General features: G+C 50.5%; 1 protein-coding gene across 1 annotated transcript; it reads left to right on the top strand.

Annotated features, from left to right (window-relative positions):
• Positions 1–926: 926 nt before the first annotated feature.
• On the top strand, positions 927–5,199 carry LOC140597540 (uncharacterized protein CXorf49 homolog). Its single transcript, XM_072746420.1, has 6 exons — positions 927–2,457; positions 3,112–3,268; positions 3,801–3,877; positions 4,156–4,201; positions 4,865–4,906; positions 5,014–5,199. Exons 1-5 carry the CDS (start codon positions 1,198–1,200, stop codon positions 4,903–4,905), a joined length of 1,581 nt encoding a protein of 526 aa, XP_072602521.1. The 5' UTR covers positions 927–1,197; the 3' UTR covers position 4,906; positions 5,014–5,199.
• The last annotated feature ends 18,363 nt before the right edge of the window (positions 5,200–23,562 follow it).

The following is a 23,562-nucleotide window of genomic DNA, read 5'->3' as shown; positions in this document are numbered from 1 at the left end:
ACACCATGACTTTAAGAGTCACTGGGAGAAGTGGCAAGAGGGCGTTTTCCACAGCCAAGCAGGGATAGTGGGAATAGTGGCACACTTGAGGAGGAGGCTCATTGCAGATTTAGAATGTGCCCAATCTCCCCCCACCCTGTAACCTTCTCCAGCATGGTAGGCTTCTCAGGTGCAGACCCACTGCAAGCAAGAGGTGTTCAGGCACCCCAGGCCTCTCTTGGGGATCAGCCAGAGTAGGATGCAGGAAGAAGAGTCAAGGGGCAGACAGAGGAGTATGAGAGGAAGGGAAAGTACGTAAGGAACGGAGGGCCCTTGGAGTAGGGGTTGGGTGGCAAACAAGGGAAGTTATATATAACACGCCAGGACCTCACACAAGCCAAGGGAGGGCCCAATCCCAGATATCAGGACTGCTCAGCTCAGAGAAGCTGGGAACCGGCAGTCTCAGGAAAATTTGAGAGACAAGCGGGGCCTGACCCCCACCCCCACCGTTAGGCCTAGTTAGTTGGGCGTTGCTCCAGACCTTGCCTTCCGGTGCCCACTTTCCCATCAGGATCTAAGTGCCGCTGTGGAACAGAGGGCGGCGAATCCTCTGTGCACTAGGTGCTTCACCTCCCTCCTGACGTTTCGTTCCCACAACCCCGGAGACAGGTACTGGCACACCCTGTTCTGTGGAAGGGGAGGCAGAGGCTCAGAGCCATGACTCCACCTGGAAAGCAGGCTCCAGGCCAGGCCAGGGGAGGCGGGACCAGAGCAGCCGGGACCAGAGCAGCCGGGACCAGAGCAGCCGGGACCAACGCCTGGACTCGCTCACACCGAAACCCGAAACCCGTAGCCCCTCCAGGGTGAACCAACGGCCTTCGACCCTATTGGTCAGGGCCTCGATGGGCGGGCCAACAAGGGGCGCGCTGGTTGGCTGGGGACGGACCAATGAGGAGGCGGCAGCGCGGGCCTCAGAAGGGTGCGCCAACCGCGCGTTGTTTGAGTCCATCTCGTGCTGCGCCGCGACGACGCCACGTCGCCCTCCCCCGGCTGGGCACCGCGCCTGTGGCAACCGCCGGAGTCGCCAGGACGCCTCGCGCCTCCCTCCACGCGTCACACACCGCTCGCCTCCCGCCTCTCCCCTCTCGCCTGTCGCCGTTGGCGCCTGGACCAGGGTGATCGTCTCCGCGGAACCCCTGGCTGCCAGGCCTCACCAACATGAGCGCCCCCGACGAGGTGTCTGTCTGGCGAGCGGGTTTCGGCCCGGAGGGCGGGGAGCAGGCCAGCGGAGCCCCGCGGGGACCAGGACTAGGTCTGGATCCGGGGCCGCCTCAGAGCGGCGAGGGTGAGGGCGGGTTCCCAGACCCCGAGGGCTTCGAGTCCGAGCGGGAAGTGATGGAAGCGGGAGGGCCGGTGCTTTGGGGCCGCGAAGGCCGCCCCGGCACCCCGGCGGACGACAAGGGGGACGCCCTGGACTACGCGTCCCACCTTGCTGACGAGTCCGGGGCCGCCATCGTGCAGCAGCTGACCGACCCGGATGCCCTGGGCGTGCGGAGAAACCCATCCCCAGAGAGCTGCGCCGCTGAAGGGTCTGGCGTTTGGGCGGGCCTAGAGGCAGGGCCCGGTGGTCGAGGCGCGCTTGCCCTGAGCCGCGGAGAATCGCAGCCGCCTTCCGCTGTCCCGCTCCACCTCGGTGGGCCCGAGGGAGCCCGGCCCCGGGGGAACCCGAGAAGAGGTTCCAAGAGCAGGTCCACCGTCAGGGTGGATCGCCAGCGGCCCTCCGCCAAAGGCCCGGGCCGGCGGCCTTCCGACCCCGAGTCATCAGATGAGTTCGGTGAGATACAGCTGATGAGGGTGAGCTTTTACTCCAAAGAAAGAGGCCAAGCCAAGCCCAACAGCCCCGAGGATCCCGGGGACACACCCAGACAACCGAGTTTCCATGTCAGGGAGAATTTCCTTCAGGTGCCAGGTTCTTTCCTGTCCTCGGCTCCCCGAGGATTCACTTCGGTTGTGGAGAGGCAGGCCGTGGGAGAGGTGGACATCTCCTCCTCTAAGAAAATGCAAAGTGTGGTCTGGGGGAAGGGAGGGAACAGGCCCAGCTACCCGGTAGCCGCAGCCGCCCCGGCGGCCGCTGCTGCTGCTGGCAGCCTGCCCCCGGCCACCCCTAGGAAGAAGGTGGCCCAGGAGAAGAAATCCCTAGGGGGGGCCTCAAAAGTTACCCAAGGGAGAAGCTTTCCTCCCTGGGGGCAGAGAGTCTCGGCAGCTCCCCTGGAACCAGCCACCTTTCCCCCAATCTCTGGGGTTCCGCTGCTTGGGAGGAACAAGAGGTATTCCTTGGTTCCATCGGGAAGCAAACAGTCCAAGCACACCGGCCGCTCCCGGAAGAAATCTGGGCCCAGGACGACACGGGAGTCGGAGCCAGTGGTGGTGACAGGAGAAGGCAGTGACTCAAACAGAGACACAGTGCCCAAGGGCCAAGTGAGTAGGCCATGCTCCTCCTCTTCTGTGCACCCTTCCCCTTCCCCTTCCCCTCCTCCTCCCCTGCCTCGTACTTCTTTACCCACAAACCCTGTCCGTCCCTCAGGGGTTGCCATGGGTGCCCCTGGGTCATTGGGATCGTTCGGATGCCAGATCGGGTCGTGGGTCGTTTTCACGGGGGCAGACAGTAAACTAAGGTAGCACTCCGTGTGTACCCGTCACCGTTCTGGACCCTTGGCACGTTTCCTGCCTCCTCCCGTCAGAGAGGGGCTGGGATGGATGGGAGGGCTGGTAGCTGATTTGAAGCCAGGAACCCCTTCAAAGTCTGGAGCACAAACCTTCAGCCTTTAGACTCATCAGCTTCCTGCTTCCTGTTTTCTAGCTGGTCCCCAAACCTTGCTTGTGGGGAGCCTGGCCTTTGTCAGCCCGCTACTCCTTCTGCCTGGCTCAGCTCTGCCTCCTGGCCCGGGGCTGACTGAGGGAGAAATCACCAGCCACATCGGCCTCTCAATTCCCTTCCCTATTCCCTGTCTCACACCACCCGTACACGCACGTGTGCAGATGTGCACCTGTGCCCACCTACCCACGCTCACAGACACACGCACACGCACACCCCACGTCCCAAGTCAGATCAGTGAGAAATGTTTCCTTTAGCTTCCAACACACAGGCCAGGACCATGTTGTTCGGGCATGCATCGTGGAGAATGCAGCAGTGGCGACCTCAACACCAGAGCCCCCGAAGTTCCAGGAAGCTCCGCGCCCTCAGCCCTGAGCCAGGGAGACGTCATGCCCAGAGGGCGTGCACCCTCCAGTGAGTCCTGTGGGTTTCACAGGAGTCCAGGGGAGAGGAGATGAGGAGGGAAACTTCTGGCTCTGGCTCTGCTGGGGGCCTGTCAGCTTTGTTGCCTGCCTCCCCACCTAGCCAGGCAGCTTCTCCCAAAGGACCGGCCTTCAGCCACATCGTCCCCTGCGTGCGGTTTGTGCAGCAGGGGTGATTCGTGGCACTGCCCCCAAACAGCAGCTCAGGACATAGGCTTTGAGCAGAACAGAGCCGTTTTTCTGTTCAGTCCTGTTTGGCCACATTGCGCGTCCTGGGGGCTGCCTGTGGCTGCAGCTCTGGCAGAGTGCAACCCAGAGCCCCGGTCCCTGGGGACCACCTTCAAGGATGGGCCACCCCTAGGGGACAGGAGGGGCAGTCCCAGAGAGAAGGTTGGAGCTGCTGGCAGAGCAGAGGCCACTTGTTGCCAGCAGAGGGTGGTGCTGCCTCACGTTAGACCCCGCTTAGGCCCTCTCCACCTCACTGGGGGCCTTGGAAGCTGGATTTCATGTTCTCTCCCTCTCAGGTGACCAGGAGCCGCTTGACCACCTCCCAAGACCGGAAAGGCTGCAGCAACCACCTGGAACACAGGGCTGTCCTCGGGTACTGCTGCTTCTGGCTCCTAGAAACGCAAGCTCAAACTAGATGGTGGGATCCGTGTCCAGGCTAAACTGCCATGTGTGCCTCTTCCCCCTGTCCCCCCACCTCGCCTCCATTCTGCTCCCCACAGAGGGAAGGCGCCTCCTTTCCACTCAGGAGCCTGTGCCAGTCTGGTCACTGGGCCTGGGGATGTAGTGCCCGTGGGAGAAGGGGAGGGGCCGGAGAGAGAGGAAGCCAGAGGATGCTAATCATTGCTGTCTCTCTGCTGTCTGCTGGCCTAGTGTCTCGTGCTACAGAGAGAAATAGACGACCTGAAAGAGCAGCTTGGTATGAGGAGCCTCTGGCTGGGGCCCGGGTTGGGGCAGAGGCAGGCTGCAGGGAGGGCGGGGAGGGGGGTCGCGCGTCTCAGTGCAGCACCCCACCCGGGATGGGCTGTAGGTGCAGGCAGCCGCATGGGGCCCAACATCCCTGTGGGGAGGAGAACCGAGCAGGCCTGGCCCTGGAGCCCGCTGTGCATGTATAGTTAGCTAGGTGTGCGCACAGACAGGAAAATACGGCCTTGACTGCACACATGCTTTGCCAGGGAAAACGTGTCCCAGAGGTCTCCCCCTTTTAGGACGTTTAGGGATGCCTCGTTGATTTTCCCTTTAACTGCTCCTCTGTATGGCTGGCCCGGTGTGTGTTCGTGTGTGTGTGTGTGTGTGTGTGTGTGTGTTCGTTCGCCAGTTCTGAATGGTTCCGATGTGCCCCCAACAAAGCTTGAGAAACGCTGGCACATGTTGTTCCCTTAGAAAACACATCCATATTTAATTCAAGTGTCCAGGCTAAACTGCCATGTGTGCCATGTGAGTGAATCAGGCCCAGGGCTCTCTGGATAGTGGCTGGAGGGGGTTTCCAGTTGCGGGGCTGGGTGGTTCCCCACGGGGACGGAGGGACGGGCTTCTACATCCCCGTGTCTGGAGTGCCTGCTCACGCCTGTCTCTGTTTCAGCGGCCATGCAGTCCCTGACTGACAAGTTCCAGACCCTTTGAAGTGAGTGTTACACACACCATACCCCGTCCCCACAGTCGTAGCCGCTTAGGAGGGCCGTGGGCTGGCCCCGGCTCGATGCTCTTCCCTGACTCTGCTCTCTTTGACAGGTCGGGCCCAGCATCTCCGCATCTCCATCTCCGTACAAGAGGATCAGCTGGTACTTCTGGAGCCAGGAAGTTGTGGCCAAGCTGGTTCCCTCCTGTTCCACCTCAGCCAGGGCTTCCTCTCCCTGTTCTTGTGCTCCCTCCCCACCCCAGTTCACAGCAGTTTCAAATTAAAGTACCTCTCAGGTCTGTGGTCTGCCTTCTCTGTTGGTGGTGGTGGAGGGGGAGGAGGCAGGGCAGGGAGCAGCTCCATTTCCCAGCCTTTTCCAGAACAGGACCTCTGGTATCCTGTGGTAGGCCTTCTTGTGGGGAGCTTGGGCCTGCCTCTGCTAGGAGCCCTGCGGTCACGTCCCCCTCGTGCCCCACGTCTGGGTTCTGCGTGGGCTCTGCCTGGCCACTTGAGCATATGCGGTGCCCCTTCCCCACCCCCCGTGGGCCCCCTTCAGGTTCTCCCCTAATCTCCCCCTCTTTTGGGGTCTCTGGGTGCCCATTCACCACCCCTTCCGCCTTCAGCAGGAACCGGGGACCCCTTCCAGAGCTCCTGTCCCTCTTCCCTTCCCTCCTTGGGATCACTGTCCTGCTTCTCCTGGCCAGCCTGCTCTGCTGTCTGAGCGTCCTTCATCACTCCCGTGGCTTTCTGTCGTCGCTGGCCCTCCCTGGCCCTGTGCTTCCACGGGTGTTAAAGAGCACAGCTGAGCTCATCCTCCCACCCCCTCCGCGGGCCCAGTCCCCTCTGCGCAGTCCTTCCCTCTCTCAGTGCCACCACGCACAAGGACAACTGGCCCAGGAACTGGCACATCCTCCTCTTTAGCCTTGGGTTTCCAGTCCCATCAGTTCTCCCTCCTTGGGTTCAGTAGGGGGGCGGAGGCAGGAGTCACAACCCAGTGGAGTGCAGAGCTACAGGGCAGGTGCAGGGGACTGAGGAGAGGAGCACAGCTTAGTCTCTGGGCTGGAGGTGGGGGCAGTGAGGCTGGTGGTGGCTCTTGGCCAACCTGGGGCAACCTGGCCGCCAGCACCTGGAAATGGATGGTCTAGCTGTCGCAGTTCTCACGTCCCTCCTGTCCCAAGCTGGCTCACCGACCCCCTCCGACCTGTACTCTTGATTGGAAAGTGGCCGTCCGTTTCTATGGCAAGTGTGCGTGACGGGTCTCCAGGTGCCTGTGTGGTCCCCTCGCAGTGCTGTTCGACCACCACCGTGACACAGGGCTTCCTGGAAGTGCTGTTTCCGTGCTCAGGCTCCCTGACCGCCACTTCAGGTCACACAAGATTTAGTCTGGACTCCCTGTTCCACTTCCCCCTTGCTGAAGGGTGGCGATGGCCTCCTTCCTTCAGCCAGGACCCAGGGCTCTGCTGGCCTGAGACTCAGAGGGACAGATCTGGGTCTGAGTGGCTAGAGGGTAGCTTCCCGAGAGACCGGGTATTTCATGCACCGCAGGGAGGGGGGCGGGGTCGGTGGTCCACAGAACAGACAAGGCTGGTGTGTGCGTCTGGACGTGTGTGGGAATGCAGTTGATCGGGGATGATCTCCCTTGAGATCTCGCCTTGAGAAAGGCGATTCAGGGAGTAAAGGGAGTGGAGCCTGTGGTCAGGAACCCGTGAGGGATTGAATGAGCAGAAGCAAGGGGGCGGATTCACTTTTCAGGGGCTGCTGTTACTTTCCTAACCCTGGAGGGGAATGACGTGGAAGTCCCCAGACGTGGAATGACGCCAGGACAGGGTGCCGGGACCCTCCAAAGGCCGGGAGCCCCCAGAGGAGTCTGTGGATCCTACTCTGTGATCCTATGCCGTCTGAGTCCTCCCGTGTGTGTTGAAGGGAGGAGAATGGGAGGGAAGGCTAGCTCGGAGTGGCTGGGACAGGCGGCATCTTAGCAGCAGGGAGCTCGCCTGGGACATTGCTCTGCCAGGAGCTGAGGGGGACAGGGGCAGGATGGGCGCAGTGAGGCTGGGAAGTCGAGAGTGGCTTCCCCACGGAAAATGGGGCCGACTTGGCTCCCCACTATTCTCAGCCTGCCTGCCTTCGAGGCCCTGGGCCATGAACTCGGGGCCAGACCCTCTCCCATGGGGGTGGGACAAGCGCAGACCTTGGCCTGGAGAAGAACATTCATGGGACTTAATCCTTCCACTCCAAGCCCCTCACTTGAGAAGGTGGACGTTGCTTAGGGCACGTCCAGCCTGGACCCAGAGGCTGTGGTTATTTCCTGGCGGGGTAACACGGTGCGCTGTCAACTGAGTGAATGCTTTTGGCACACACCTTCCCGCTGGGGTGTCCGTGGGTGGACTCGAGGCCAAGCGGTGACCGGGGAGAAGCCCAGCACCCGCACCGCCCAGGAGGCCCAGAGCCGTGGTGGCCACCGTGAGGAAGGGGAGAAGGGGACGTGGCAGGGCATGGGCACAATCCTCGCTGACTGGTTTGGCCAGCCTCCCTTCCCTCCTCTGAGCTCACGATCTCTGTTCCATATTCAGACTCAGTACCACACAGTCATGTTGTTGTAAACCCATACATCACAGGCTGTGGCTCGGCACCTTCCTGCCCCAGGAGAAGTAAGTGGCAGATGGTGAGGCAGAGATGAAGGGAATACTTGTCCCCAGGGGAGACGAGGAGGTGGGACCCCTGCCCTACGGCACTGTGCCCCTTTTGCCTTCCCCCTCACGCCCCCTCTCCAGCCAGGGAGGCAGTGGTGGCTGGCCTGGAGAGCTCTAGGCTCCGGCCTGCCTCGTTCTGCTGCCTTCCCAGCTGCTGGGCCGATGCCTCCCTCTCCACCACCCCCAGCACCAGCACCAGTGCCAGCGCGGCCACCAGCAAGCCTTTCTTTGCAGATGCTTGGAGGGGCGGGGCTGGGCACACCCCAGGAGTGCAGGAGGTGGTGAGCACTGGAGACGGAGCTGGGCGTGGTGGGCAGAGGAATGGTCCCTGAAGATGCCCACGTCCCAATTCCTGGAATCGGCTCATAGGTTGTGAGCTTGCGGGGCGGCGGCAATGGTGGTGAAGGCTGCAGATGTCATTATGGTTGCTACCCGGCTGACCTTAGTTGGGGAGATTCTGGCCTGTGTTTGCTCTGTGTGGCTGGCCCGCATGCTGGAGGTGCCAGTGATCCATGTGAGCTGTTACCTGCATGATCCTTGGGTGCACCATTTGCATGACTAGAGGGTGTTCACTGCCCCTGTGTTCCTGCCGGGGTGTATTCCTGGGAACTACCACTCCGATTTAGAGAAAGTTGACAGTAATATAATCTCTTCTTTTGCCCCATGCCGGTCTCTTCTCCTCCCTAGTTCTCTCGAGGTTCTCTCATTGTGATCCTCAAATTCGAAAAGTAATTGGTAAGACACAGTATCCATTCATAATGTACTTTTCACAATTTTTTAAAAGTTCAAAATTACTGAGGGGCAGCCTGGGTGGCTCAGAGGCTTAGCGCCGCCTTGAGCCCAGGGCCTGATCCTGGAGACCCGGGATCGAGTCCCACATCGGGCTCCCTGTGTGGAGCCTGCTTCTTCCTCTGCCTGTGTCTCTGCCTCTCTCTCTCTCTCTCTGTCTGTCTGTCTCTCAGGAATGAATAAATAAATACAATATTAAAAAAAATTCTTTCTCCTCCACTGATGAGTTCTTTGAAGGTACAGGCTATGCTGTTATGTCTGTATTTCTGTCATTTTAGAAGAGTCTCAATAGTTCTCTCCATAGATAATAGTTTGAGGCAAGCAGGGCTGCTCCTTTGCCTAGACCACCTCCTTCTGGTCCCAGACAATTCAGACTGAAGGTGCTAGAGCTAGACATTTCTTCAACACTGAAGGGATGGTTTGGGAGGTGGGGGAGGACAGTAACTCCTGTTTTCAACACCATGTCTGGACTGCACCCCTTTATCTGTCACTTCCTGTGTGATCATGGGCAAATCACAGTCTTCGAGCTTCTGTTTCTCCCCAGGAAAGCGAGCCTAATAATGGTGGTTACCCTCAGAGACTGTCATGAAGGCATCAAGTGATGAAGTGAAAGTGCTCTGTAAGTTGTCATGTGCTGCACATGGATAACCTCCAAAGAATTACTTTTGTGAAAAGTGGCCCAGAGAAAAAGAGCTATAGAAAAATGAAGTCCCCCCCAAAAAAGAAAAATGAAGTCCCCCCCCCCAAAAAAAAGAAAAATGAAGTCCCAACTTTAGGAACCTGGTTCATACAGATGAAACTCTCCTTTTTAAAAATTAATTAATTAATTTGAGAAAGAGAGAAAGAGAGAGAGAGCGAGCACTAGCTGGGGGTGGGGAGGAGCAGAGGGAGAAGCAGATTCCCCACTGAGCAGGGAGCCCGAGGCTGGACTCCATCCTGGGACCCTGAGATCACTACCTGAGCCTGAGGCAGATGCTTAACCAATGCCCCCAGACAAAAACCCTCTTTATCCCTTTTCCATTGTTCAAACTAACTTTGTGCTCAATTCTGCCTTCACCTGCCCCCATCTGTGAGACTTTGGCCTCCCTGCATACCATCTGTGTTACTTCATCCTTAGCTGACAGAGAGGACCATGTTCCTTTCATGCTGGCAAATCACGGTCACAGATCTGGGTTCAAATCCAAACTCCACCATGTCTTTGTTGCATGACTCTCCGCCAGTTACTTCACCTCTTTCTGTCCAAGTTTTATCATCTTCTGTGTCCTCAGTGTGTGATGGGGATTAAATGACACTGTATAACTGTTCCTTTCAATTTCAGTAGTTTCTACCTCTACTCTTATTCAGCCTCCCACGGGTTTTATCACATCTAGGATGACTTCTTCATTCAACTAAAGTTTCAGATTTTCATTTTCAAATACTTAAATGTGGAAATCCTCTTTTCTGAGTACCACACCTCCATCTTTTTCAGTTCTCTTCCTCCTGCCACTCTGCCTTCAGCTCAGCTTCCGGCCTCTCAAGCCCACCTCATTTTCTCAGACAACCTTGGTCTGCCAAGCTAGAACCTTAAGGTCAGCCGTGTCACCATGCCCTCCTTGTCGCCTGTTTTACCTTCCAAATGTTCACATCTGCTGGACACAAAAGGTTTTTCCTCCTCTGCTGGTGGAGCCCCCTCATCAGCAGAAAGTCTTTCTGCCCTTTGACCTTCTCTTGCCATGGCTGAGGAAGAGTTGCTCACTTCCCTGCCAACAGTCTCCTCTACAGGCACCCTGGCTCCCACCCAATAGCATCTCTTCCAGCCCTTGATCCAACAGTGATCCCCTCTATGATCTGCCTCTTTAGTTCTTCTCTCTCCTTCTCCTCTTTTTCAGCATTTAGCAAACTCAGATCCCCTGCATTCTGAAATGACCTTCTCGGCCTTCCACTCCGGACACCACCTTATATGCATCCAATATACCACAACACAGGTTCTTGTACTTGGTCATGGATTTACCTTTACCAGAGATTCTTCCATTTTGACATGGCTTCACGTAGCTGTTTTACCATCCCTTTGTTTCAACTGGAAAGACTCTCCCTTTTTTTCCTCAAAGATTTTATTTATTTATTTATTTATTTATTTATTTGCGAGAGCGAGCGAGCATGAGTGGGGGGAGGGGCAGAGAGAGAGGGAGATGCAGACTCCCTGCTAAGCAGGGAGCCTAGTGTGGGGCTTGATTCTAGGACCCTGAGATTATGACCCTAGCCAGAGGCAGAGGCTTCACCAACTGAGCCACCCAGGCACCCCTCAAGGACTCCGTTTTAGCACACCTTATATAGCAGGTCTAGTGGTAAGAAACTCCCTCAGCTTTTGCTTACCCAGGAAAGTCTTACAGCCTTATTGACATGGGGGCCAGGACCTGAGATGGCTGTGTGAGGGCAGTAATGGCCACTGTCCCTACTCTCTCTCTCTCTGTTTTACCCCTGTGTCTGCTCAGGAGATCAACCCTTCTGTGTAGACAGGTTAAAAAACACATATGCCTTTTTTTAAAATAAAAATTTATGGGCAGCCCGGGTGGCTCAGCGGTTTAGCGCCACCTTCAGCCCAGGGTGTGATCCTGGAGACCTGGGATCGAGTCTTGCGTCGGGCTCCCTGCATGGAGCCTGCTTCTCCCTCTGCCTGTGTCTCTGCCTCTCTCTCTCTCTCTCTCTCTCTCTCTTTCTGTGTCTCTCATGAATAAATACATAAATCTTTAAAAAATTTATTTAGTTATTTGGAGGGGGGCAGGGGCAGAGGAAGAGGGAGAGAGAATCTCAAGCTGACTCTACGCTGACCATGGAGCCTGACATGGGGCTTGATCTCACAGTCCTCAGATCATGACCTGAGCGGAAATCAAGAGTTAGACACCCCATAATGCAGCTTTAAAAACAGCCTAACTGCCCTATCCTACAGCTTGGGTAGGTACAGAGCCTACTTTCTAAAGTACCACGGACAACATTATTTGACCAAATGTTTTACCATCAAATTACTAAGGGTGACAACTTTCTAGTTGGCTATAGTTTTACCATTATGGTTCTAAGCCCAACCCTCCTTATTATGCCAATTCTAAAACTTTAGATTTTATACCTTGCAGCTCCTACTTTGAGGTACTACATTCTAATCAATTAGAATCTGAACCTAGTTCCAGTAATTGGGACTCCAAAAACTGTGGCCTCAACCAAATTAGATAATTTTTTTTTACCATCTAAAGAAAACTCCCAAAATTGGTAATCAAGGGCTAAAATGGTATCTTCATGATGTTTTCAGAAATTCAGACTCCTTTTGTATTTCTGCTCAGACAATGTTAGCACGGTCATTTAGCCTTCACAAGATGGCTGCCTGACCTCCAGCCTTCACATTTGCCTTCAAAGCAGCAGAGAAGAAGTTAATGACATAAGGAGATGGGTCAACTGATTCAGCTCTCCCACTCATGTTTCTTTGCTACAAAATATATTTGTATAAGCATTCAGTCACTTTTAGGTGGGAAGGATGATACTCAGATTTCACTGCTAGGTTCAGCAGAATATAATATCAAAGAATGACACATCCAATGTGACACATTGAAAAGAATGTTGAATAAAGAGCACTTTATCTTCAAAGAAATTTATTTATTTATTTATTTTAAAGATTTTATTTTTATGAGAGAGAGAGAGAGAGAGAGAGAGAGAGAGGCAGAAGGAGAAGCAGGCTTCATGCAGGGAGCCCGACATGGGACTCGATCCTGGGTCTCCAGGATCACGCCCTGAGCTGAAGGCGGCGCTAAGCCACTGAGCCACCCGGGCTGCCCCAAAGAAATTTATAATAACCATTTAAAGCTTCATGAATTAGGATTATGCCAATTTAAAACACTAAGAAATAGGACTATCATGAGAAACAAAAGCAACTTCTGAGGGTATGAAAAAGGAATGTAGGGCAAACAAGAAGAAAATTAGCATTTGTTGAGTTATGAATATGAGCTTTCCATAAGGTGAATATTAATTATTATTTGGCAGCAAATCTTGGAAATACAAAATAACATCCAAATTAATGATCATCTAGTAAAAAATCTACTGCAGTAAAAGCAAGGTTATAGATTCAGGTTCTGGCTTGTCAAACATTTCTTGCACTAACACATCTATGGAAGCATCTGGTCAATTTGTACCCAGCAACTCCTTTTTATTTTTTAAAGATTTTATTTATTTGCGAGAGAGAGAACACAAGAGCAAGCACGAGCAGGGAGAGAGGCAGAGGGAGAGGGAGAAGCAGACTTTTTGTTGACTAGGGACCCCAATGCAAGGCTTGATCCCAGACCCTGGGATCATGACGTAAGCCAAAGACAGACACTTAATCAAATGAGCCACCCAGGCACCCCTGTACCTAGTGACTCCTTATGCATGCTGAATGGGATTCAGGTAAAATGACACTATATACAAAGCTGTGTAGAGAGCTGAAAGAGTGTTCTCCATTCCCTAGGGGAATTATCAGTGTATAGCAGGAGATCCAAGGGGTCAAATCTTTGTTGCCTTATCATAATTCAAATGCATTACAAGATGTGAATTTCATTTTGCCAAAATAAATATATGCCGTGAATATGTGCCTCTGGTCACAACAAGAATAAAATAGAACTCCAGCTATGAGGAACTGACACACAGCACCCCAGCTGCAGGACTTTACCTTGTGGGACATACTGAGGTCACCTTGCTTCCTGCAGAATTTTCCCAAAAGTTCTATGCACCAACATCTACTTACATCTCACTGGCCAGAATTTAGTCATGTGGTTATCCCTCTTTCAGGGAGCTTTGGAAATGTAGCTTTCTAGCTGGCACATATTCCTGCCCCAAACAAAATCACGGTTTGGTAACAAGGAAGGGGGGAAAGAAAAGATCTCAAGCGGGCTCTAACTAGTTGAGGCACAAAGAAATTTATCTCCTGCAGAAATGTTAGAAGAGCTATAGAAGCAGGTGTAGGCAAAGCTCTCAGAAACAATACTGCTTCATTCATCTGATTAACCTCAGAAACCCTGTTCCTGCTGTCATCCATGTCTGCAAAACCGATGACCTCTGCCCAGCTGTGGTCTCCCCCCCGCCCCCCCGTCAATTTCGAATCAAAGCCTTCCATGGGTGAACTTATTAGTAAAAACTATATCGCAGGCCTGCAAGGGATGTTGGGGAATGTAGTTTAAGAAAATTCTATCTGAAGAGGTAGCATTCACAGTAGTGGTTAGTAAGTGTATTTCATGAGTCAAAGACATGCATTTGTTCCACATTTTTACGTTTCTGAAATTACCATAGTTTTGACAGGTCAGTGATGGCTTTTGGCCATCTGGAAGTTTTGTGATGTGGCTGTCATTGTATGTACATGACACACACTTATAAGATTGAGAAAGCATCACCGTTGAAACCGTACAAATGGGGGTCTCACTCAATAGCTTGGAAGGAAATCCTGGACTCAAGAATGAAGCATTCTGTTTAAATGCTGTCCCATCAAAGAATCCCATTGGGTACAAAAATCAGCACACAGGCAACTATGAGCTGAAGAGGGATTTATAAGAGTTCTACACTAAATATAAGGCTCTTCTAGAAATAAATGATTTTGCTTTGTTATGCATTCACAAGAGATCAACACCAAAACAAAAATTATAAATAAAAAAAATTATAAATAAGAAAAAAATAGACTATTGATCTAGCTACACCACTCTCAGGAATTTAGCCTGAGAAAATCGTTTAAAAGAAAACAATTCTTGAGATGCCTGGGTGGCTGAGTGGTTGGGCATCTGCCTTTGGCTCAGGGCCTGGGCCCGGAATCCCAGGATTGGGTCCTGTGTCAGGCTTCTTGCATGGAGCCTGTTTCTCCTCCCTCTGACTGTGTCTCTGCCTCTCTTTCTGTGTCTCTCATGAATAAATAAAATTTTTTTAAATAAATTTTTTTAAAAAATAAAAGAAAACAATTCTCAAGGGGCACCTGGATGGCTCAGTCGATTAGGCATCTGCCTTCGGCTCAGGTCATAATCCTGGGGTCCTGGGATCGAGCCCTGTTCAGGGGGGAGCTTGCTTCTCCCTCTCCCTCTCCCTCTGCTCCTCCCCCTGCTTGTACCCTCTCTCTGTCAAATAAATAAAATCTTAGAAAAAAGTTCTCTGTGTACAAGGAAGTTTGTCCACAGCAGTGTCATTTATAAGAGCAAAACAGACTGATAACAACTTAAAAACTTAAATGTTCAACAATGACAACAATAAGAGCTACTAATATCTGTTCAAACATAACCCTGTGCCAAGTCCTCTACATACATTATTTCATCTGATTCTCATAACAGCCATATGAGGTAGATTCTAACCTTATCCCCATTTTAAGGGCAGGCACAAATGTGTGATAACTTGTCAAAGATCAAACAGCTAATGGTGGTGGAATCAGGATTTAAACTCTGGTTTATAGGTTTATATAGATCTAAACCTGTGCCATGTAACTATTAGAAACTGAAGTATGTTATAATAAATATGCTGCACAGTTCTGAGCACATAAAAGGAAAACAAATTTGTATATACACTGTATCACAATTATGTAAAATATGTGTATGAAAGGTTAAAAACTCAAGAAGCCTGCAAAATACCTAGAATCATGTCACAGTAAAACATGAATGTCCAGGATGGGTTTCTGGGGACCACTGGATCTATTGGCTCTGGATCTTTTTTGGGTTATGAGACCTGTATTAGTCTAGTCAAGCCACCAAAACAAAATACCACAGGCTAGGTCACTTAAATAATTTATTTTTCTCATAGTTCCAGATACTTAAAGTTCAAGATCAAAGTGTCAGCAAATTCAATTCCTTTTTTTTTTTTTTTTTTTGCAAATTCAATTCCTGGTGAAAGGATCCTTCTTGGTTTGCAGATGGCCACCTGCTTGCTTGTGTCATCACATAGCATTTTCTCTGCATGCATGTATATATAGATCTCTGGTATCCCTTTCCCTTCTTACAAGGATGCCAGTCCCATCAGATGGGGGCCCCACTCTTATGACTTCATTTAACTTTCCAGAGGCCCTATCTCCAAATACAGTCACAATGAGGGTTAAGGCTTCTACACAGGAATTTGTGAGACAACACAATTCAATCCATAACAAGACCCCTTTGGGAATATGATGAAAGCCCTGTACACCCTCCCGCAGAGCCTGCATACATCGCTTCCCCCAGCGTTGCACACAATTGCAGGGAGTTCACAGATCCCAGGCTGAGAACTGCTGTTCCAGGCCAACTTCCTCTTTTCACAGATGAAGAAACAGTGGGTCAGAAAAAGGAGGTGATTCTCCATAGATTAGGAGAAAGTCAGGTCTCACAATTCCTCCTCTAGTGCTTGCCCAAGTTTACTCTGCCTTCTTTTAAGCCTGTTAGATCACAGGTCCTCTGGACAGGGTGGAGGGTGCAGCTGATTCTTCACCTGGGATACTCACGTGAGTTAACAAGGCTCTAGCAGGAACGGACAGCAGGTGGGACGGATTTCAGTACCTCAAACTCGTCGGGAGGTTGTGAAGAAGCTGCACCAACTTCAATATCTGTCCATAAGAGACCTGAGGATGAGGAGACAGAGGGGCTTCTGTCTTGTTCTGACAGGACAAAGTGGAGACTGAAGAGGCCAAACCTTGAACTATTTGGTGGCCTTGACATGGCATTTTCCCTCTAGCTCTGATTCCTCACTTGTACACTGCCTAGGAGTTGGGCTATTTGATTTCTCCAAAAGTTCTTCTAGCTCTCATATTCTGTAATTCTATGATCCTGGGGCAGGAAGCATGGGGAAAAACAAGTTGAGGCACCTGGGTCCTGAAATTATGGGCAAAATAATTTTTTCCCTAAAATGTCTTCTAATGGTATGGTAGAATTAGCTATAAAGAAAATATCGTTTGAGGGAGTGCCTGTGTGCCGCAGTCAGGCATCCAACTCTTGATTTTGACTCAGGTTGTAATCTCAGGGTTGGGAGACGAAGCCCCATGTTGGGCTCCACGCTCAGTGGAGAGTCTGATTAAGACTCTCCCTCTGCTCCTATCCCCGCCCCCCAGTAAATAAATAATTTTTTAAAAAGAAAAAAAGAAAATGCTGTTTAAAGAGATGAAAAATCAGGGCACCTGGGTGGCTCAGTTGTGAGATGGAGCCCGCATCAGCCTCCTTGCTCAGTGGGAAGTCTGATTCTCTCTCTCTCTCTCTCTCTCTCTCTCTCTCTGCTCCTCCCCCACTCTCACCCATGCCCATTCTCTCTCTCAAATAAAAAAATTAATAGAATCTTAAAAAAAAAAGGAGATGAAAAATCCCTAAGAAGAATCTGAAAAGACTATAAATACTTAGTCATTTAAGGCAAAGTTTTGACAAAAATCTTTCCTTTATTTTTGCCTCAAGCCCATCCTTAAGAGAGGTGAATTATGGTAGCTGGACTTTTATTTTTTATTTTTTTTAATTTTTGAAAAATGTTTAAATTAAAAAATTATTTATTTGTGAGAGACACACAGAGAGGCAGAGACATAGGCAGAGGGAGAAGCAGGCTCCCTGTGGGGAGCCCGATGAGGGACTCGATCCCAGGACCCCGGGATTACCGCCTGAGCTGAAGGCAGACGCTCAACCACTGAGCCACCCAGGTGGCCCCGATAGCTGGATTTTTAAATAATGGAGCAGTGTCAGAGAATGGATTATTTATAATAGGAAGTGCTATTTATCTTTAGGCAGAGGCGGTGGGTGCAGAGAATCATTTTGTTTCATCAGTTAGTGAAATAAATAACCATGACAATTCTTCCTACTGACCCTATCAATGCCACAAAGCCACGTGGAGACTAAACTTGGGCCACTTTGAGGGAACACAAGACTAGAAACAAAAGCAGGGGAAACTTGTGGAGTGAGGTCTAACTTTTCAGGAAAATTCTTCTAGCTTTGCTCCCTACAAAACAATAAGGCCTCGAGGGCCACACAGAGCCACCTGCTGTTTCTCTGCCTGGTCAGTGCCCCATGCCTACTTTAACACAACAGTGGTCTCAGTTTCTGTCTAGGGAGAAGAAAGAGGAAGAGTTACTGATGGGGGAGTAGGGGTGAAGGTTGGTGTAAAGAGGTAAGTGCCAAACAGGCAAGGGAGATGCTGTGCATCAAAACCGCCACCGCTGCCACCACCACCACCACCACCACCACCACCACCACCTTTATTGGCACAAATAATCCCTTCAGTCCCGGTGGTCCAGTGGCTAATCGGCTCTTTACAAAGAACAAGAGGAACTCCAAATGTGAGGCATCCACCCCTTGCTATCCAACAAACAGCTTTGAACGGCACTGCCCTCGGCTGGACAAATACATGTATTACAACACAGGCCCTTTGTCTTGGATTTTTGGCCTTCCTTTTTCTCAGGTTCTCTGCCCTCCACCTCTGAGAGGAAGTAGATGGGGAAGGTAGAAATCTCTGAAGAACTGTAACCATAGTGCAACACCTTTGTGGGGATTCAGCACAAATTCATAATTACATTCTGAATGAAAATACACCACTCAAATATGGAAGATTTGTAAAAAAATGAGATGGCTCATTGTCTCCATCATTTTTAGTAAAATCTATGACATGTTGAGTATGAGAATATTAATATAAATGACATGAGATTACTAATCTTAATGAGGTCTGTTGTAAATAAAGGAAATCATTTTAGTTTTACTTTTGGTTATAATGTGATTACAATATGTTTATATTGCTATGTTATTTCCCTTAGTGTTATTTTTTCCCCATTTATGGTGACAGGTAACATAGATAGAGAAGATGTCACAATTGTATGCATATTTTAATGAATGATTATCAAGTTAATGGTAAACTCCCCGGGGCCCCAGAAGAGAACACTGTCAATATCCTCCAAAGCTCCTGAGGCTTCCCTGTCTAGTCTCAGCCCTATTCCTCCTCCAAAGAGGAAATCCACAACCCTACATCTGTGACCACCCTTGCCTCACTTTTCCTCATGGTTTTATAACACTATACATTCATCTTTTTTTTTTTGTTTTATTATTGGGGGGGGTGGAGAGGGACGGAGGGAGAGAGAGAATCTTGAGAAGGCTCCACGCCCAGTGTGGAGCCCAAAGCGGGGCTCAATCTTACAACCCTGAGATCATGTCCTGAGCAGAAATTAAGAGTTGGACGCTTAACCAACTGAGCCACCCAGTGCCCCCTTATAGGCATCTTTAAATGATACATTAGTGCTGCCTGTTATTTACAGTTGTATAAGTGGGATCATTAAGTATATCAGTATTGGGGACGCCTGTGTGGCTCAGTGGTTGAGCATCTGCCTTGGGCTCAGGGCATGACCCTGGGTCCGGGGATCGAGTCCTACATCAGGCTCCCTGAGAGGAGCCTGCTTCTCACTCTGCCTATGTCTCTGCCTCTCTCTGTGTGTCTCTCATGAATAAATAAATAAAATCTTAAAAAAATAAATATATCAGTATTGCTTCTTGCTTCTTTTATTCATTCTTATATTTGTAAGATTCATTCTTATTATTTTGTGTAGTGGTACTTTGTGCATTTTTGCTGATGAAAAAGTATTTCCTGGTGGCACCTGGGTGGCTCAGTAGGTCAAGTGTCTGCCTTCAGCTCTGGTCATGATCCTGGGGTCCTGGGATTGAGCTCTGCGTTGGGTTCCCTGCTCAGTGAGGAGTCTGCTTCTCCCTCTCCCTCTGCCTGTCGTTCCCTCTGCTTGTGCTCACTCTCTGTCAAATAAATAAAATCTTTGAAAAAGAAAGAAAAAGTATTCCCTCATATAAATGTGCCACAAATCACTGATTTTGCCCACAAAAGTAGAAATTTGTGTTGCTCCCCTATTTCTAACAAAATGATAATAAAAACACTACTCATAAACCTTTCTCTGATGCCATTAAAGGAGTACATTTAATGCATATATTTAAAAGAGGACAGTTAAAAGTTAATGAGGATAGTCAGAAAAAAAACCCCGGTAATTTAAGCTCAAGAAAAGATGAAGGAAGAAATAAAGGTAAACAGAATTAGTGAAAGAGGAAAAAGGTATACAGCAGACAGGATCACAAAGGCAGGAGCTGGCTCTTTGGAAAAATAATAAAATTGGTGAAACTCTAGAGAGATTGGTCAAGGAAATAGGGAGCAAAACACCAACATCGGAAAAGAGAGGGTAGAAATGATCACAAAACCAAATGATCAAAATTAACATCAGCTTGTGGGACAACTGACCTCAAGCGTATCCTGATGTCATGCACAGAGAAGGACAGAACATTACCTCTGTGGTATTCCTGCCCAACATGTTTAGCCTGAAACTAAACAGGAGAAAGCAATCAGACAAATCCAACCTGAGAAGTTTTCTGAACACCTGGACTCAATCTTCAAAAGGCAATGTCATGCAAGACCAACAAAAAAAGTCTGAGAACATATGTTAGTTTAAATGACACTAAAAAGACTTGTCAACTGCAATGCAATGTATGATTTTAAATAGGAAAGATGAGGGTTTCTGCTTTTGTTTTTGTTTTAGGAATCAGGTACAAAGAATAATTTTGGGACCATGGGAAATTTTGAGTGAGGATCTTTACTACGTACTGTCTTGTCTCAAAGTTAAATTTTCAGAGTGTGATCACTCTGAAATCATTAAGATTTTGCAGCAGGAGGCAGCTGGGTGGCTCAGTGGTTGAGCGTCTGCCTTTGGCTTAGGGTATGTATGATTCCAGGGTCCTGGGATTGAGTCCTGTATCAGGCTCCCCACGGGGAGCCTGGCTTCTCTGTCTGCCTCTCTCTCTGTGTCTCTCATGAATAAATAAATACAATTTTTTTTTAAAAAATAAAAAGACTTTGTAGCAGACTATTATTTTTCTTAAAAAATATATGCTGAAGTATTTTCTTCAAGTAACTCCAATGATTCAATGAAACATTTAAAACTCATACACAGGGCAGCCCCGGTGGCTCAGCGGTTTAGCCTAGGGTCCTGGAGACCTGGGATCGAGTCCCACGTCAGGCTCTCTGCATGGAGCCTGTTTCTCCCTCTGCCTGTGTCTCTGCCTCTATCTCTCTCTGTGTCTCTCATGAATAAATAAATAAAATTTAAAAAATAAAACTCATACACACAGGGGAGGGACAGAAAATGACATATGTGACAAAAAATAACGGGTGAATCCAGGTGAAGGATATATGAGTATTTCTTGTAATTTTCTTGCAATTATCTGTAGGAGAGACATTTTCAAAATTAAATTTGAGGAAAAAGAAGATATTTTATATGCCATTTTATGCCTATCAGTTTGAAAACTCAGAAAAAGGTGACCAATTTTTAGAAAAAAATATCTTGTCAAAAATCACAAAAGAAGGAATAGACAAGGGGTACCTGGGGTTCTCAGTGGTTAGGCACCTGCCTTTGGCTCAACCCTGGGGTCCTGGAAGCAAGTCCTGCATTGGGACCCCTGCGGGGAGCCAGCTTCTCCTTCTGCCTATGTCTCTGCCTCTCTCTGTATGTCTCTCATGAATAAATAAACAAAATCTTTTTTTTTTTAATGAGGTAATAGGCAATCTGAATTGTTTTATAACCATAAAGAAATATATCACTAGTCAAAAAAGTTTTCAGAAAAAAAATCCAGACTTCTCCACTGACTTCAGACAAACACCTTACCCAAAAACATTTTCCACATTATACAAGTTCATAGAAATACCGGAGAAAGGACATTCCCCAACACACTGTGTGAGGATACAATAACTGGATACTAAACCCTGTCAATGACAAGTTGGGAAAGGAAAATCGCACATATAGGAGATCATAGAGTGAGTGGGGGCACATGAGCAGGCTAGAGGGAAAGAATCTACAAGCCCACTCCCCAATGAGTGAGGAGCCCATCCCAGGTGTAGATCCCACCACCCATGAGGTCATGACCTGACCCGAAAACAATAGTTGGGCGCTTAACCCTTAGAGCCACAGGATTCCCTTTCTTTGATATTCTCACAAAGTCCAAACCTTAAGGACAGAGAACTGATTGGCAGTTTCCCATGTCCTGGGGTTGAGAGAAGGGTTTGAACTACCAGAGCATGATGGGTTTTGGTGGGTGATGAAGGTTTTTTGTAGTTTGATTGTGGTGATAGGTCCCTAACATTATGAGTACTTAAGGACTTCAGACCTTGCTGTAAATTCTGTCTCAATAATTTTGAACTTTAAAAATAATTATTTATTTATTCATGAGACACACACACACACACACACACAGAGAGAGAGAGAGAGAGAGAGAGAGAGAGAGAGAGAGGCAGAGACACAGGCAGAGGAAGAAGCAGGCTCCACACAGGGAGCCCGATGTGGGACTCGATCCCGGGTCTCCAGGATCAGGCCCTGGGCTCAAGGCGGCGCTAAGCCTCTGAGCCACCCAGGCTGCCCCTCAGTAATTTTGAACTTTTAAAAAATTGTGAAAAGTACATTATGAATGGATACTGTGTCTTACCAATTACTTTTCGAATTTGAGGATCACAATGAGAGAACCTCGAGAGAACTAGGGAGGAGAAGAGACCGGCATGGGGCAAAAGAAGAGATTATATTACTGTCAACTTTCTCTAAATCGGAGTGGTAGTTCCCAGGAATACACCCCGGCAGGAACACAGGGGCAGTGAACACCCTCTAGTCATGCAAATGGTGCACCCAAGGATCATGCAGGTAACAGCTCACATGGATCACTGGCACCTCCAGCATGCGGGCCAGCCACACAGAGCAAACACAGGCCAGAATCTCCCCAACTAAGGTCAGCCGGGTAGCAACCATAATGACATCTGCAGCCTTCACCACCATTGCCGCCGCCCCGCAAGCTCACAACCTATGAGCCGATTCCAGGAATTGGGACGTGGGCATCTTCAGGGACCATTCCTCTGCCCACCACGCCCAGCTCCGTCTCCAGTGCTCACCACCTCCTGCACTCCTGGGGTGTGCCCAGCCCCGCCCCTCCAAGCATCTGCAAAGAAAGGCTTGCTGGTGGCCGCGCTGGCACTGGTGCTGGTGCTGGGGGTGGTGGAGAGGGAGGCATCGGCCCAGCAGCTGGGAAGGCAGCAGAACGAGGCAGGCCGGAGCCTAGAGCTCTCCAGGCCAGCCACCACTGCCTCCCTGGCTGGAGAGGGGGCGTGAGGGGGAAGGCAAAAGGGGCACAGTGCCGTAGGGCAGGGGTCCCACCTCCTCGTCTCCCCTGGGGACAAGTATTCCCTTCATCTCTGCCTCACCATCTGCCACTTACTTCTCCTGGGGCAGGAAGGTGCCGAGCCACAGCCTGTGATGTATGGGTTTACAACAACATGACTGTGTGGTACTGAGTCTGAATATGGAACAGAGATCGTGAGCTCAGAGGAGGGAAGGGAGGCTGGCCAAACCAGTCAGCGAGGATTGTGCCCATGCCCTGCCACGTCCCCTTCTCCCCTTCCTCACGGTGGCCACCACGGCTCTGGGCCTCCTGGGCGGTGCGGGTGCTGGGCTTCTCCCCGGTCACCGCTTGGCCTCGAGTCCACCCACGGACACCCCAGCGGGAAGGTGTGTGCCAAAAGCATTCACTCAGTTGACAGCGCACCGTGTTACCCCGCCAGGAAATAACCACAGCCTCTGGGTCCAGGCTGGACGTGCCCTAAGCAACGTCCACCTTCTCAAGTGAGGGGCTTGGAGTGGAAGGATTAAGTCCCATGAATGTTCTTCTCCAGGCCAAGGTCTGCGCTTGTCCCACCCCCATGGGAGAGGGTCTGGCCCCGAGTTCATGGCCCAGGGCCTCGAAGGCAGGCAGGCTGAGAATAGTGGGGAGCCAAGTCGGCCCCATTTTCCGTGGGGAAGCCACTCTCGACTTCCCAGCCTCACTGCGCCCATCCTGCCCCTGTCCCCCTCAGCTCCTGGCAGAGCAATGTCCCAGGCGAGCTCCCTGCTGCTAAGATGCCGCCTGTCCCAGCCACTCCGAGCTAGCCTTCCCTCCCATTCTCCTCCCTTCAACACACACGGGAGGACTCAGACGGCATAGGATCACAGAGTAGGATCCACAGACTCCTCTGGGGGCTCCCGGCCTTTGGAGGGTCCCGGCACCCTGTCCTGGCGTCATTCCACGTCTGGGGACTTCCACGTCATTCCCCTCCAGGGTTAGGAAAGTAACAGCAGCCCCTGAAAAGTGAATCCGCCCCCTTGCTTCTGCTCATTCAATCCCTCACGGGTTCCTGACCACAGGCTCCACTCCCTTTACTCCCTGAATC

This window comes from Vulpes vulpes, unplaced genomic scaffold (assembly GCF_048418805.1).
Source record: "Vulpes vulpes isolate BD-2025 unplaced genomic scaffold, VulVul3 u000000793, whole genome shotgun sequence".
NCBI classification, from domain to species: Eukaryota; Metazoa; Chordata; class Mammalia; order Carnivora; family Canidae; genus Vulpes; species Vulpes vulpes.
The sequence above is the reverse complement of the archived record's forward strand: the minus strand, read 5'-3'. Positions and strand labels throughout refer to the sequence as shown.

What these genes read in the sequence shown, in the direction of transcription:
- LOC140597540 (XM_072746420.1), top strand. Translation starts at nt 1,198, where the DNA reads ATGAGCGCCCCCGACGAGGTGTCTGTCTGGCGAGCGGGTTTCGGCCCG. An exon ending in ACACAGTGCCCAAGGGCCAA is followed by an intron (nt 2,458 to 3,111) that starts GTGAGTAGGCCA and finishes TGTTTCCTTTAG; the next exon opens with CTTCCAACACACAGGCCAGG. An exon ending in CGACCTGAAAGAGCAGCTTG is followed by an intron (nt 4,202 to 4,864) that starts GTATGAGGAGCC and finishes TCTCTGTTTCAG; the next exon opens with CGGCCATGCAGTCCCTGACT.